Source organism: Phocoena sinus, chromosome 7 (genome assembly GCF_008692025.1).
Source record: "Phocoena sinus isolate mPhoSin1 chromosome 7, mPhoSin1.pri, whole genome shotgun sequence".
In the NCBI taxonomy this organism is placed as follows: domain Eukaryota; kingdom Metazoa; phylum Chordata; class Mammalia; order Artiodactyla; family Phocoenidae; genus Phocoena; species Phocoena sinus.
Window position 1 is genome coordinate 94,824,475 of NC_045769.1, and position 16,395 is coordinate 94,840,869.

Here is a 16,395-nt window from a genome sequence, read left to right on the forward strand (position 1 = left end):
AGTAGTTGTGGCGCACGGGCTCAGTTGCTCCGCTGTGTGTGGGATCTTCCCGGACCAGGGCTCGCACCCGTGTCCCCTGCATTGGCAGGCGGATTCTTAACCACTGCGCCACCAGGGAAGTCCCCCTACATGTTTTTTTTTGTTTTTTGTTTTTTTCGGTATGTGGGCCTCTCACTGTTGTGGCCTCTCCCATTGCGGAGCACAGATTCCAGATGCGCAGGCTCAGCGGCCATGGCGCATGGGCCCAGCCGCTCCGCGGCATGTGGGATCTTCCCGGACCGGGGCACGAACCCGTGTCCCCTGTATTGGTAGACAGACTCTCAACCACTGCGCCACCAGGGAAGCCCCCCACACACATGTTTTTAAAGGAGAAAAAAAGTTTGGCGAGGAACTCACTTTTGTTCTGCTATGTAAATAAGTTTTAAAATAATTTGTAAGTAAGAAAAAATGTGGAGAACATTTTTCTTCAGACACTTCCCAGGTTCCTTGGCATAAATTGTGTGAGAAGTTTGAGGTTTTTGTGTTATCTCTTACAGTTTTAAAATTTTTTGATGTTACATAGGTGAATCACATACTGATTTTATTATCGTAGATAACCCAGTTACATAGTAAGTGTTTACAGTCACTTAGTATTTTACAACCTCAACTGTAGTTATAAAGTAAGTATTCCACATACCTCCTAACAGTTCCTTGAAGATGGAGCTAGTCTGGCATTTAGTCCTTATTGTCCTCCTAAGTTTTTCTTGTTGGGGGTTAGACTGGGAATCTGATAGAAACTTAATTTCAGCTGCTGGTCCTCTAACCAGCGACTTGCTACGCAACCTGAGGGGTCCACTGGGAAACCAGGATTCTCCCTTTGTAACAGGAGACAAAGAAATTTATGTTTGTCGCCAGCCACTGCCCTCTTTCCTGCCAGAGTACTTTAGCAGTGTTCGTGCCATTATGATCACTCATTACAAAGTATTTCTGCCGTGGGCACAGCTACTCCCAGAAGGAACCTCCAAGAACCCAGACAAGGAAACAGTGCAGTGCTACCGGCAACTCCTTGAGGCCCTCAAGAGTGCTCAGCTTCAGCCCCTGGTGGTCCTGCACCACCAGACTCTTCCTGCCAGCACCGTCCAGAGAACTGAGGCCTTTGCTGATCTCTTTGCTGACTATGCCTCCTTCATCTTCCACTCCTTTGGGGACCTAGTTGAGATCTGGTTCACTTTTAGTGACTTGGAGGAAGTGATAATGGAGCTTCCCCACCAGGAATCAAGATCTTCACGTCTCCAGATCCTCACTGACGCCCACAGAAAAGCCTATGAGATTTTCCATGAAAAATATGCTTCTCAAGGTGAGTACACATGACCCAGGTGGCTGACCCACCGGCAGCCTTCATTACCCACCTTCCTCCACCCTCCTTAAAGCAGGACTCAGCATTTCTTTCCACTTACCTCCAAGTCCCCTTGGGACTTCCCTGGCAGTCCAGTGGTTAAGACTCCGAGCTTCCACCGCAGGGGGTGTGGGTTCAAGCATCCCTGGTCAGGGAAGTAAGATTCCACATGCCACAAAGCACAGCCAAAAAAAAGTCCCCTCATATCTATTTATTAGTGAGAAATTAATACCGTACTGAAGATTTCCCAGTGGAGGTAGGTAGTGGTGGTTTACATTGTACAGTGCCCAGCATTCCCTTTGAAAAATATCTTTTGAGCCCCCTTGCCCAATCCTTTTTTTTTTAAAATAAATTTATTTATTTATTTTGGCCGTGTTGGGTCTTTGTTGCTGTGCACAAGCTTTCTTTAGTTGTGGTGAGTGGGGGCTGCTCTTCGTTGTGGTGCGCGGGCTTCTCATTGTCGTGGCTTCTCGTTGTGGAGCACGGGCTCTAGGCATGCAGGCTTCAGCAGTTGCGGCACGCAGGCTCAGTAGTTGTGGCTTGCGGGCTCTAGAGCGCAGGCTCAGTAGTTGTAGCACATGGGCTTAGTTGCTCTGCGGCATGTGGGATCTTCCCAGGCCAGGGCTCGAACCCATGTCCCTTGCATTGGCAGGCAGATTCTTAACCACTGCGCCACCAGGGAAGTCCCCTTGCCCAATCTTGAGTCTGCACTATCACCGATTATCTTTCTGTCCTTTCTCCAGTCCTGCCTCCCTGACTCTTCCTACGATTTCAAGATTGCCCATCCTCTCATCCACCCCGTTTTCTTTTATTTATTTATTTATTTTTATTTTGTGTGTGTGTGTGTGTGTGTGTGTGTGTGTGTGTGTTTCGGTCATGCCCCTCAGCTTGGGGGACCTCAGGGGGACTGAGGGGGACCTCAGTTCCCCGACCAGGGATCAAACCCATGCGCCCTGCAGTGGAAGCCCAGAGTGCTAACCACTGGACCTCCAGGGAATTCCTGAGCCTCCCCTTTTTTTTAATGCAAAGCGAGTTACATGTTCTAGTTGAAGCCTATATTCCAGCAGGGGAGACAAATACAAAGATAAAATAATAATATGCTGACAGATAGTGAGAAGAGCATGCTTACAATTGTCCGTATTCCTGCTTCATGGCTAGTTTAAGGTTCCAATTCAGTAGGCCCGGATGGAATCAGGACATTGATTTTAATAAATTCCCTAGGTGAATCTAGGCTAGGTACACCAAAAAATTGGTACACCAATTTTGAGAACCAATTTTGGATTATATATGCTTCCTGGTTTTTATTATACACTGTATGTATATTTTTATACATAGTATATAATACATCTGCATACTTGTATACTCTACCTTTGAAACTTAACATATTTAATGAATATATTCTTATTTTATTAAAAACTCTTTGAAAGCGTGATTTTCAGTGTTGTTACAGGTTCCCATTATATTAATGGATCATAGAGTTTAAAATATTCTTTCATTTTTGTATATAAGTTTATTTAATTTTCACTATTAAAAATTATGTTGAGCTTCCCTGGTGGCGCAGTGGTTGAGAGTCCACCTGCCAATGCAGGGGACACAGGTTCGTGCCCTGCTCCGGGAAGATCCCACATGCCGCCGAGCGGCTGGGCCCGTGAGCCATGGCCGCTTTTAACCAACATATGTTGGTTAAAAGCAAACTAACTTTTCGAAGGTGGGGATATTGAATAATATCCCCCAAACTGAAAAGGAACTTTGAGACCAAAAAGTGAAACAGGCAACTCCATAAAATGCAATTATGGAGTTTATTGTGGGTAATTTACATATGGGTAAGATCGGGTGAACAGCGATCTGGAAGCATTTGCAGCTGCATTCCTCACTGCCAAAAGGGGCACAAGGGAATTTAAAGGGGCCAAAGCTAAAAATGCAATCTGATTATTAAGGGAGAAGCACATCTGCACCAGTGGGACTGGAAGTTTTTCCATCCCCTTGGGGGTCTCATGACCATTATTCCTTGAGGACCATTAACCATCTGTGTCAGCTAAAGAGCATTCTTCCAGTTCTTATATCTGATGAAGACAAGGGTAAAAGTTGATAGGAAACTTATCTGGCTTGGGTGCATTACTTGTGAGTAGGCTAAAGCTCAGTCACACAGGAAGGGGAGGGGTTAGGACTGTGGGCCTAAGATGGAGCTGACAAAATAGAGTCAGTGTGGTTCAGCCACACAATAACTAACACCCATGGAGTGACCACTCAGTCCAGCAATTAAAATATAACAGAATACTGTGGTGATTTTATAACACAGAATTATTGAATCACTATCTTGTGCACATGGAACTAACATAGTGTTGTAGGTCAATTATGCTTCAATTTTTTAAAGAGTAAGAAAACAGCAAAATATTATATATAATATATAATACATATATATAATATATATATTACACCACTTCACATCAACTAGGATGGCTGTAATAAAAAAGACAGACAGGGACTTCCCTGGTGGCGCAGTGGTTCAGAATCCGCCTGCCAATGCAGGGGACACAAGTTCCAGCCCTGGCCCAGGAAGATCCCACATGCTGGAGAGCAACTAAGCCTGTGTGCCACAACTACTGAGCCTGTGCTCTAGAGCTCAAGAGCCACAAGTACTGAGCCTACGTGCCACAACTACTGAAACCCATGCACCTAGAGCCCGGGCTCCACACCAAGAGAAGCCACCACAATGAGAAGCCCGCGCACCGCAACGAAGAGTAGCCCCCACTTGCTGCAACCAGAGAAAGCCCGCGCACAGCAATGAAGACCCAATGCAGCCAAAAATAAATAAGTAAATAAATTTATTTTTTTTAAAAAAGACACAATAACAAGTGTTGGCAATGATGCTGAGAAATTGGAACACTCATACTTTGCTGGTGGGAATGAATTATGGTGCAGCCACTTTGGAAATCAGTTTGGCAGTTCCTCAAGTTAAATTTTAGAGTTACCATATGACTCAACAATTCCTCTCCTAGGTATATATCCAAGAGAAATAAAAGCAAATGTCCAGACAAAAATGCATCACAAATGTTCATAGCAGTATTATTCATAATAACCAAAAGTGGAAACAACCCTAATGTCCATCAATTGATGGATAAACAAAAAGTGGCATATCAGTACAATGGAGTATTACTCAGCCCTTGAAAGGAATGATGTACTGATTCGTGCTACAACATGATAATGCTTGAAGACACTGTGCTAAGTGAAAGCAGCCAGTCTCAGACCACATATTATATGATTTCATTTATATTAAATATCCAGAGTAGACAAATCTATAGAGACACTAAAGTAGAGTAGCTATATCTGGGGCTAGAAGAGAGAATGGGAAGTGACTGCTAATGGTTATATAATTTCTTCCTGGGTTACTAAAATGTTCTGGAATTAGTGGAGATGGTTGCACAGCTTTGTAAATGTACTAAAGACCACTGAATTGTATACTTTAAAGCGATGAATTTTATGGTATATGAATTATATCTCAATTTTTTAATGTTAAAAAATTAATTGGAAGGTTGAGGGTTTATAAAACAAAACAAACCATACCACAACTTATGTCTACTTGTATATTCTTCCCTATCTCATCTCCCATTCTCCCCCACCCCATCCCAGGTTACCACTGTGCTAAATATTCCATCCATTTTTATTAGTCTATGGCTTTCCTCTCTTCCCCATTTGGTGTCCGTAATGGAGGTACAAGGTCAAACATTTTAAATAAAAATATTTAATTACAGAAAAAGTGGGATTTTACTAAATATATTGTAGCCCCCCAAAATTCACCATGTTTTAAAAATTTGTTTAAAAATTAAATTCCCGAGCTTCCCTGGTGGCGCAGTGGTTGAGAGTCCGCCTGCTGATGCAGGGGACACGGGTTCGTGCCCCGGTCCGGGAGGATCCCACATGCCGCGGAGCGGCTGGGCCCGTGAGCCATGGACGCTGAGCCTGCGCGTCCGGAGCCTGTGCTCCACAACGGGAGAGGCCACAGCAGTGAGAGGCCTGCGTACCACAAAAAAAAAAAAAAAAAAAAAAAAAATTAAATTCCCATTTACTGCTGATTAGAAAATAAACAATGTGAAATGCAGTTCTGATTTTTTCCTAAGAATTTTTTTATCAGGGTATGATTTACACACAGTGAAGTGCATAGATCTTAATTTTACACTTTGATTAGTTTTGACAAACCCATACATCCATGTAACCCATACCTTTATCAAGATATAAGACATTAACCAACACCTCCAAAAATCCCATTCCTGATCAACTTTATCCCTTCCTAGTCAATCCCTACCCAAGGAACAACCACTGATCTGACTTCTATCAGCATAGTTACGAATGGAATCATACAGTATGTACTTTTTTGTTTGTCTTTTTTCATTCGGCATGTTTGTGAGATTATTTTGTTGCTGTATTAGTAATTTGCTCCTTGTTTCTTCTAAGTGGTGTTCTATCATGGATGTATCACAAATGAGGGGCATTGGGGCAATTTCCAGTTTTTATCTCCTATAAATAAGTTGCTATGAACGTTCTTGTACAAGTTTTTGCATGGACATATGTTTTCATTTCTCTTGGATAAATACCTAGGAGTGGAATTGCTGGATTACAGGGGAGAGATGTGTTTGACTTTCTAAGAAACTGCCAGTTTCCCAAAGCAATTGTTCCATTTTATACTCCCACTAGCTGTGTGTGAGAATTTCAGTGGCCTCACATCCTCACCAACGTTTGGCATTTTCATCCTTTCTATTTTAGCCATTCTGATGGTATCTCACTGAGATTCCATTACTTTTTAAAAAATATAGTTTCTATCCCAACTGCATGTGTGCTTAAACAATATAGTATTCAATTTTGATTGGTTTGGTTTTGAGCATCATGAAAGAGTATTATACTTTTTGTAGTCCTCTAGGACTTCTTTTTTCTCCAACAAAACTGTTTCAAAAACTTATTCATATTGTTGAATATAGCTATAGTATCTTCTTTTCACTGCTATCTGATATTCCATTGTGGGACTAAGCCACATTTTATTAATTAATTCTCCTGCTTATGTGCATCAGCAACCAGAATGGCTACTATTTTTAAAAAACAGAAGATCCCAAGTGTTGGTGAGGATAGAGAGAAATTATAACCCTGTGCATTGCTGGCCAGGATGTAAATGGTGTAGCCACTATGGAAAACTCTGTGGCAGTTCCTCAAGAAATTAAACATAAAATTACCATATGATCTAGCACCTGTGGGTATATACCCAAAAGAATTGAAAGCAGGACTTGAACAGATATTTGCACACCCATTTTCATAGCAGCATTATTCACAATAGCCAAAAGATAGAAATAATCCAAAAGCCCAGACAAGGATGAATGGATAAAGAAAATATGCTAGATACATACAATTGAATATTATTCAGCGTTAAAAAGAAATGAAATTCTGACACATGCTACAACATGGATGAACCTTGAAGACATTATGCTAAGTGAAATAAGCCAGACACAAAAGGACAAATATTGTATGATTCCACCTATGTGAGGGACCTAGAATGATCAAATTCACAGAGACAGAAAGTAGAATAATGATTACCAGAGGCTGGGAGGAGGGGGAAATGGGGGAGATACTGATCATGGACACACAGTTTCAGCTTGAGATGATGGAAAAGTTTGGGAGGTAGATGGTGGTGACAGTTGCACAACAATGTGGATGTATTTAAAGCCACTTAAAAAAATTTTAATGGTAAATTTTATGTTATGTATTTTTACCACAATTCTGAGAAGTTCTTTTCTAATCTTTCTATATGTGTTATTATAAACCTCCTATTGATGTTTTTAATGCGCACCATGGGAAGGATACAAAAGAAGATTCTTAGCAGAGAGTCAGAGGGAGAGCAGAAGAGTGAACATCCCTCCCACATAAGAGTAGAGTTGCACACAGCACCCTCCTCTTGTACAACACTGGGACACAATCTACAGCAACACTCGAGTCCCCACCCACCTCTTGAAGCATTGATACTGGCAGTTCAGTACTGTCCGTATTACTTTTATTGAAGCATTTAGGGCAAAAGAGAAAGGAGCAAACTGAAAGGGACTATTTTTTAATGGACAACGGCAATGGTTTTTGGAGGAAGGACTTCCCTTTGTGGTGGAAACAGAATGGAGCTTATCCTTAGTGAAATCTAGTAATGCCTGTGAGGGACATGAACTTACACAGTGCTGTGCAGTGATTTTTCTACATGGCCTTGAAACAGTTAATTCTCAACCCACAGCAAATACTGATTTTGAGTTCTGTAGACAAGAATACCGACTTTTAACCATATCCAGCAAAAATTACAAGATAAATTATCTTAAGCCAGAGCAATTACCCCCCATTTCATTCCCAAGAAAACATGAAACTGCAAGCTTAGAATGAGAATCTAGTTTTGAGTAATCTGCATTTTACATTATTTTAAGAAGTATAGTTTGTGCTTGCACTGGAAACAGGTTGGGAACCTTATCGGGAAGTTTATTTTGTATGATATGAGAATTTCTGGGACTTCAGGTACATTTGTTCACTCTGATTCTAAAAACAGCTTGTAAAGTCAAATAGAAGTGATTTGTGGGTCAGTTGTGCTTAGGGATTAACTGTACTCTTGTGTCATGTCATTGATCCGGAGATAATACTAAATTGTACATTTTAAAGTGTTCAGCACAGTCTGAGAACATGTGTTCTATGTGAGCTGATGTGATGATAGACTGAAGCATGGAAATCTGTGCAATATGAAATGGCTCCATCAGGCACAATCACTGAATAACTGGAAAATATCGTTATCTTATCAGAATGAGGACTAAATGTCTCTGAGTGATATTCCCTTCTCCGGGGATTTCAAAGTTCCATTATGTTTATCAAAGTAAGAACTTTGATAGTTGGCAGCGGTTGTTAATGGTGGTTTCATTGACAGGGGAGATCTTTCTCCTGTATAGAATTTAGATGCAGGAGAGAAGTCAGACATATAGTCTTATAGTTTAAGTCTCAAACTCTGGTTTCATTCAATTTTTGTTTACTGTTTCCAAAGCACAGGTCTGAGCACCAGCCTATGCACCCAGTCCTAAGCTTGCTGTTTGGAGGGCCTAGAGAAATGTTTAAGTTTGCTCCTCAAGGAGCACACAATCCAGCAGGAGATAGAGACTTATGCACATCAAAGAGTTAGATGGCACTGCTAACGACTGAGGAATCCCAAGTCCACAGCAGCCTGTTTCGAGTTGTGGTCTGAGCATCACTGCCTCAGAAGCACCCAGGAAGCTTGTTAAAAGGCACTTGCTCCTGGGCCCACCCCAGTCGGCTGACAGGAAGGACAGGTGATTCTGATGCACATAAGCTTAAGCACCACTGTTAGGTGATCAAATGTCAAAGCAAGTGGGTACAAACTGCACAGGTTAATATTTCCTTCATGCGCAGTAAGTGTCGAATGGACATTTGCACAGCAAAAAAGGACAGGTAACAGCAGTCCCCTGAGAACGCCCTGCCTTTCAAAAGTCTCTCCCCACTTGGAACTCTTAGCTGTTTGGAACCAATTGTTCCCAAGCTTTAGTGTGTATCAGAATCACCTGGAGAGCTTGTAAAGCACGCAGAGGCCAAGGTTTATTAGGAACTTAGGACGCAGTTCTCTCCTTTCCACCTTTTACATTGCTCAGGGTTGGGGGAAGGAACTGCTTTTATTTTTACAAAAGACTTTACAAGTGTCCTGCACTTCACCATCCTGATTTACATGAAACACTCTTTAAAAGGACGTTTTTTATTTTTTTTTAATTTATTTAATTTATTTTTTTTGCGTTACGCGGGCCTCTCACTGTTGTGGCTTCTCCTGTTGCGGAGCACAGGCTCCGGACGCGCCGGCTCAGCGGCCATGGCCCACGGGCCCAGCCGCTCCGTGGCATGTGGGATCCTCCCGGACTGGGGCATGAACCCGTGTCCCCTGCATCGGCAGGCGGACTCTCAACCACTGCGCCACCAGGGAAGCCCAGGACATTTTTTAAAAAGCTACCTTGTTTTCTAAAATCTTTCAGCTAGGGTAAAACCATGTGAGTGATTTCTTAAGAAATCCTTTTTAACGTCAGTGAACATGGAATAGAAAGGTCAAGAGGAAAAAAGTTCGCCAGGGGCTTCTGGGGTCACAGGCTCCTTCCTCTCTCACCTTCAGCCCTTCCTCTGGTTGGTTTCAGGCCAAAAGCTCTCTGTGGTCCTGCGAGCCCAGGTGGTCTCCGAGCTCCTGCTAGAACCATCTACGTCTGCACTTGCCAAGGTAATGACAGCCCAAAGAAATAGCATCTGTAACTTCTCAGGAAAGTTGCTATTTTAATTTTAAAAAACCAAGAGAAATTTTTGTCTGTTGGCTTGACATTCTTTTTTTTAATCTATTTTATTGAAGTATAGTTGACTTACAATGTTGTGTTAATTTCTGCTGTACAGCAAAGTGATTCAGTTATACATGTATATATATATATTCTTTTTCATATTCTTTTCCATTATGGTTTATCACAGGATATTGAATATAGTTCCCTGTGCTATACAGTAGGACCTTGTTGTTTATCCATCCTCTGTATAATAGTTTGCTTGACATTCTTACAAATGCCTCTTATGAGTGTTATGCATTCTCTAGATTCATAATTACTTTAAAACAAAATCCTATTTGTTGTAGCCCCAGCTCTCACTTGGTCAAGTGTCAGCTTTTGCCTGCACAAAGAAGTCAAATGCCTCTGCTCTTGCTCTTTTTATTAAAAGAGCTTCTTAGAAGAGAGGTCAGTGTTTTTAGCAAAACAGATACTAGGGTAAAGGTTTTTTTTTTTTTTCTTTAAATAATGACCCCCTAGAGTGCCCATCCTGGTTTTGACCTCCTCTAAATACACCTTTTAAATATAATTTTAATAAGAAAAGTTAAAACATCTGAGAACTTAGCAGCTTTGGCCCTTGTAATGTTGGCCGCAGGGCGGTATGGAACACCCTCAGAGAAAACAACTGATTTCTGTAGTTGTGTGGCACTGGTGTCTGTGCTATGATGGAGGCCCCATATGCCAAGGTCCAATTTCAGATTTATCAGCTCAGGGATTTAAAAACCAGACATGATAAGGTTCTGAAATGGCCAGGTCCAAGACTGATTGTATGGCCATATTACCATCTAAATTCTTTTACGAGGGGCGATAATTGCTATCAGTTATGAGCTCGGGAGACCAAAGTGCTGATTGAAAAGTGTTTGTCAAGCAGCAGTCTTTGAACTGGTCTCTCTGCCCCCACTCCTGCCACGCATCTGGGCCACCTTCCGAAAGCACAGTTTTGTTCATTTCCCTACTGAGAAGCTACACTCCCCTGAATTGGTGAAATTCCTCAGGGCCTTCCAGAATATGGCTCACTCGGGCTTTCTTGCTCTCTGGCCTCACCTTTTTGTCCCAGAGTGTATGCTATTTTTCCTGCCGACTCTCCTGCATTCCCTACCTCAAGTCCTATCCTCCTGGCCTTCCTCAAATCTCTTCCAACAAAATTCTATCTACTTTTAACATCTGTGTGGATGTGCCCTCCATCAGGAGGCCTCTGTTAATAATACTCCCTCACTCAACCTGATGTGATCTCTCCCAGCTTGGAACCCTTAGCCACTTGTTTAGATCAGCAGTTCCCAAGCTTTGGTGTGTACCAGAATCACCTGGAGAGCTAGTAAAGAACACAGAGGCCAAGGCTTAATGTGGAGGGTTGCCGTGGGCCTTCATAGGCTTCCCAAGTTCCCAGGTGAGTCTAATCCCCACCAAGATTTGAGGACCACTGATGTGGATTTTTCATATAGCACTTAGAACTTTCTGCCTGTTCTTCATATAGTCGGTGCATCTGTTAACACTCTGTATCAAGTTGGAAGCTTCTGTGGATCTCACTCATCTTTAAACCCAACACAGTGACTTTCAAGGGTATGAACTCAATGATCATGTGCTGTATGGAATTGACAAAGCAAGCAAGCGCTGATAGGGGAAGGTTCGAGTGGAGCTCACCAGCAGGGAGCAAGCCTGTGGAATGTTGAGTAAACACCAGTGATAACTTGACTGGGAAAGCCATAGGGAGCCAGAGGAGAGTCAGTTATCAAATGTCACAGTGCACTGGGTTGTCAGCAGATACCATTATTGACGGTCTTTGTCCCAAGGGAAGAGAAGGGGAGAAGACAGGCAATGATCTGTTCATGGCCAGGATAGAAATGGCTCACTGAAAAGGGTAGGGAGGGGATCACCGTGGTATCTGCATATGTTTGGACTCTGAATCTGTAGTTCTTAAAGTATATGCAGGCCAGAGACAAAGCAGAGGGGTATGTCCTTAACTGGAGCACAGACGGGGGTGTCCATGGACCATGAGAGTTCTGTTCTCCAATAATAATGTGGACCAGGCTAGGGCCACCTGGGGTGGACTTGAAACTGTGGCCTGAACGTAGCCAGTGACTATAGCCTACAATTAAAACAAAACCCCAAACCCCAGTAGGGTCTGCCGAAATTACTAAGGGGCCTGTGGGTGGGTGAGGGCCGCACTGCCTCCGTCCTGCAAAGTGGAAGGCCATGAGGAGGTTGCTGCTCAGGGCAGCTCTGGCCTCTGACTCCCTTCCTTCGTGCTCATCCACTTGGTGGAAACCCACCCTTTCTGGCATATGGTGCTTCTTTCATTCACTCACTCATTCAGTTGTGCGCATTTATTGAGAGCTTCCTGTGTGCCAGGCACTTTGCTGAGTGCACACGTGATGTATTCCCCACAGCACGTAGGCACACCCCACACACATTCTCACTGTGTCCCCAGCTTTTCCTCATCCTGCTTTTCCCTTGGAAAATCCCACTTTGGAGTACTCCATTTAGTAATAAGGGGAGAAACAAAAAAAAAGAATACTTCTGAGCAGTTATTTGTCTTGAAATTCCTTGTGCTCTGATGATCCTATTTACTTATTTCTAGGACGCAGTTGACTTCCTCTCTCTAGATTTATCTTATGGATGCCAAAGTGAGGCAGGTTTCCGGCAGAAGCTGAGTCAATTGCAGGTAATTTGAGCTGTTTTCCATATTGATGATGAATAGCAAAGTTTCCTGAGAGCATATTAGACATTTAATGCTTCAGCTGATGTGTAAACTGAACTTCCTCCAAGAGTCCATATACTTGCAGGGAATTCCCCAGTGGTCCAGTGGTTGGGACTCTGTGCTTTCATCACTGCCAAGGGCCCAAGTTCAATCCCTGGTCAGGGAACTAAGATCCCACAAGCTCCTCGGTGCAGCCAAAAATAAGTAAACAAATAAAAGAGTCCACATACTTGCAGAGTTGCATCTGGAGAGATTCTTATAGAGAACATCTGGAGGTTAGATAGTCTTCCCTGGAAAGGATAATGAGGGTTGGCTTGTTAAGGTAAATATTTACATGGATCCTCTGCTCTCTTGTGTAGAAAACTACTGAGAATCCAAATTCCAGTGTTCATTCTGAGATTAAAACAGACATTTCATGGATGTGGTCATGTAGATATTTATCCTGACAAGCCACCCCTCACTATCCCTCCACTCTCCTCAGAGCACCTGCACCCCCTCTCTGAGCCTCAGCTGCTGCTCCCTACTGGCACACAGGTGTCTTAGGGCCTGAGGACCCACAGCACATCCACAGGTTCTGAATTCTTCAGGAGGTACATGTAGGAGTCCCACGTTCCCTTCTCAGAAGAGGCTTTGCTCACCAGAGGCTTCCCCACTCAGCAGAGGGCTCCTGCAGCTCTCCAGTCCTGTGATACCACAGGCTGCCTCACTGCATATGGATCTTCCAGGGAGGGGAAAACCCTCGGTTCCCTTAGGAGTTTGGCTTTGCGCACTGACCTGGCCCAGGGAAAGAGCAAGACTACGTGGGTCACAGCTCCACTCACTGGTTCTGAGCGACTTACTTGGTTTCTCAGAGATTAAGGCTTGAGGCTCATTGTTACTGGCTGCTCTGAGAAAATAAAGAACCCGCCTGGCTTCTTTTTAAGTAGTTGCTATTGGTATTTCTCAGTGGCTGTTAACGACTAGAGGAGGAAAACTTAGTGTGGGAAAAATGACAAAACCCAACCTCCCCCAAAAAAGGTAACCTAAAGTGGGGTCAAAGAACATGTCAGCCTAAAGATGTTTCTTTTGACACTGAAATGGCTAGAAATGGGAGAGAAATTATACCTGCTCCAATTCTAATGAAGATAGCTTCTTTTAAATTTCTTTATGGAATATGTCAGATATATCCAAAGGTAGAAGGAAAAGTAAACTGAAACCATCCCCAGCTTCAAAAGCTATCAATTCGTGGCTGATCTTGTTTCATCTATACCCTACCTTCCCCCTCTCAAACCAGATTGTTTTGGGGGTTTTTTTTGTTTTGTTTTTGTTTTGTTTTTTTTGCGTTATGCGGGCCTCTCACTGTTGTGGCCTCTCCCATTGCGGAGCACAGGCTCCGGACGCACAGGCTCAGCGGCCATGGCTCACGGGCCCAGCCGCTCCGCGGCATGTGGGATCCTCCCGGACCAGGGCACGAACCCGTGTCCCCTGCATCGGCAGGCGGACTCTCAACCACTGCACCACCAGGAAGCCCAAACCAGATTGTTTTGAAGCAAACCCTAGACATCCATAAACATCTTGACAGTGGCGCCTGATTGAGCTTCTTGTAGCAGCACAGGCCCCTGACATGAGCAGACTGCCTTGTTCCTGGTCCTAACACAGTGACTGGTTCTAGGAGGTACCTTGTAGCCTGAGGGGATGGCAGAAATTAGCCTGTCTCTTTGGTGGGGGGTCAGTGTAGAGAATGGTCTATGTTATTGAAAAGTGTAGATTTTTCTCCCTCAAGTCTAGAGTCTGCTCTCTTTATTGACTGAGACAGCTAGCAGTCATTTCCAAAACCAAATTGAGTGTCATGATTTCTTATCTTTAAAATCTGTCGCTGTTAACAAAAAACTTACTCTAGGCAGCTTCAGTTCACTTGCTGGCCTATATCATTTCAGACTATTGAGCCAAAAGTGGAAGTTTTCATCTTCAATCTGAAACTCCAGGACTGCCTCTCCACAAAGAAGAACCCAGCTGATCTGTTCTTCAGCCTTCTCACAGGTGAGTGAACCATCACTGGAGAGGTTTGGAGTGATATTTGGTGCACTGGCTTGTGGGGTAGCTATTTCAAAAGTCTGGGGTTCCAATGGGAGGAGCGACCAGAGGAGGGGTGGTCTGAGAGCCCATCCCAGATGAGTTTAATGTCCCTTGTCTTCTTGTTGTTCGTCTTGATCCCTTAGCTCCCACTGACCCAAGAAAGGAGAGAGGTTCTGTACGAGGATGGTAAGGATGCCTTGGTCTCATGGAAATAAAGACCATCAGGCCTCAAATGTCAGGTGTAAGCATGGCAACTGCCCTGTGTCCATCTGTCCACTTCCATTACCCCTCCCTCTAAGGTCTCTCGTCTCTGCCCCACTTGGCAGGGCTGCCCCTCTCCCCTCAGCCACCTTACTTTTGTTCATTTCCCCATTACCTAATCACAATCTTCAGGTATAGGACCCACAGCTCATGGAGCATCTCCTTGGTGTCTCTTAGTTCAAATTCTTGAGAGTGAATCTGATGGGTGGGCCGTGTAATCAGAAGATTGCTCCTGGGACTTCCCTGGTGGTCAAGTGGTTAAGTCTCTGTGCTACCACTGCAGGGGACACGGGTTCCATCCCTGGTTGGGGAACTAAGATCCCACATACCACATGGTGTGGCTATTAAAAGAAGGAGAAGAAGAAGATTGCTCCTGGTCCAATCCGGCCAAGGGAAAGTAGGAGGTCCACTAAGGCCTCAGCGGCTGAGGACCACTAGACACTCTGCAGGAAGGGCCAAGGGGCACGCTCCTGCATGCCTGGATATCCAGTTCAGTCTCCCTGTAAGGTCAGAATATGGGAGAAGTTGGTAGTGCCCTTTCTACCACCTGTAACCAGTGCTGAGCTGGCTTCACAGACCTCTTGAACTGCATCCATGGATACCACTTAATAACTCTTGCCCTGACTCATCTTTGATGGTATAATGATTTCCGTTCTTAAATCCCATCACTTTCTAAATGGTTAAAATGGTCAATTTTATGTTTATGTATAGTTTCTTACAAAAAAAATAAAATTCCGCCCCCTTCTGATATTTGAGTTTTGAGTCAGTTCTCCTTGTTTGGTCTCCAGACAAGCAGCATTAGCATCACTTGGGAACTTGTTAGACATTCACATTCTAGAGCCCACCTCAGATCAGAAACCGTGATCAGAAACTTTGGAGTGGGCCCAGCAATCTGTGTTGAACAAGCTCTGCAGGTGATGCTGATGCACATAGAAGTTTGAGAACCACTGTTCTATCGCTTTTGACTTCTATAAATCTTTAGCCTGTGGAATTTTCCAGAGGGGTTTGGAGCCATTGCTTGGGGTTTGGGTGTGGTGTATAAGTGAGGAAAACTGTTGATAGTAGTCATGCATATTGTTGGTTGGGCTTCAGGTGGAGTGAATTAAACGTCTTCTCTTACAGCCATAAGTGAAGAACAAGTGCTCACCATTGGGTTTGATCTTAGTACATTCCTGAGCTGTTCATCAAGTTCCAAGAAAAGGTAATGTTAGATTTCCTGTGGGACTACCAATAACTGATATTTGCAGAATACTTTGTTGTTCTTTCACATGTGTAAACACAGGGGACTGTTGTCATCTGCCTCTTGGACCAGTGAGTCCTTCGTGGCCATTCTAGAGACAAGAGATGAAGGCTCAGAGGGGAAAGCAGGGAGCAGTGTCTCTGGCCACCACACGGTTCTCCTCTAGTTCACCCAAGTGCACACAGCTAGCAGAGCTGGTGTTTAAACCCCTGCCTTCTAGTTTAGATCTTGTTGGAGGCATTGTGAGGTTGTGGACGAGCAGGCTGGGTTAATGATAGATCTGCCCATCCCTGAAGTTATGTGATCTGAGTAAGTAAGGTGAGTTCTCTGCACCATTTCCTCACACAAAATGTGAAACATCTTACCCGTGAGGAGATGACATAGATAGGAAAGCCAGCTGTGCAGC

At 43.7% G+C, this 16,395-nt stretch overlaps 1 protein-coding gene across 4 annotated transcripts in view; it reads left to right on the forward strand.

The window, feature by feature from the left end:
• Window positions 1-355: 355 nt before the first annotated feature.
• LCT (lactase) overlaps window positions 356-16,395 on the forward strand; it is a 52,784-nt gene continuing 36,744 nt past the window's right edge. For all 4 annotated transcript variants that reach the window (XM_032636895.1, XM_032636896.1, XM_032636897.1 and 1 more), the window contains exons 1-5: window positions 356-1,336; window positions 9,568-9,647; window positions 12,314-12,397; window positions 14,350-14,452; window positions 15,872-15,950. In XM_032636895.1, coding sequence (XP_032492786.1) covers window positions 697-1,336; window positions 9,568-9,647; window positions 12,314-12,397; window positions 14,350-14,452; window positions 15,872-15,950 — 986 coding nt within the window. In that variant the 5' untranslated portion in view covers window positions 356-696. The remainder of the gene's footprint in view (window positions 1,337-9,567; window positions 9,648-12,313; window positions 12,398-14,349; window positions 14,453-15,871; window positions 15,951-16,395) is intronic.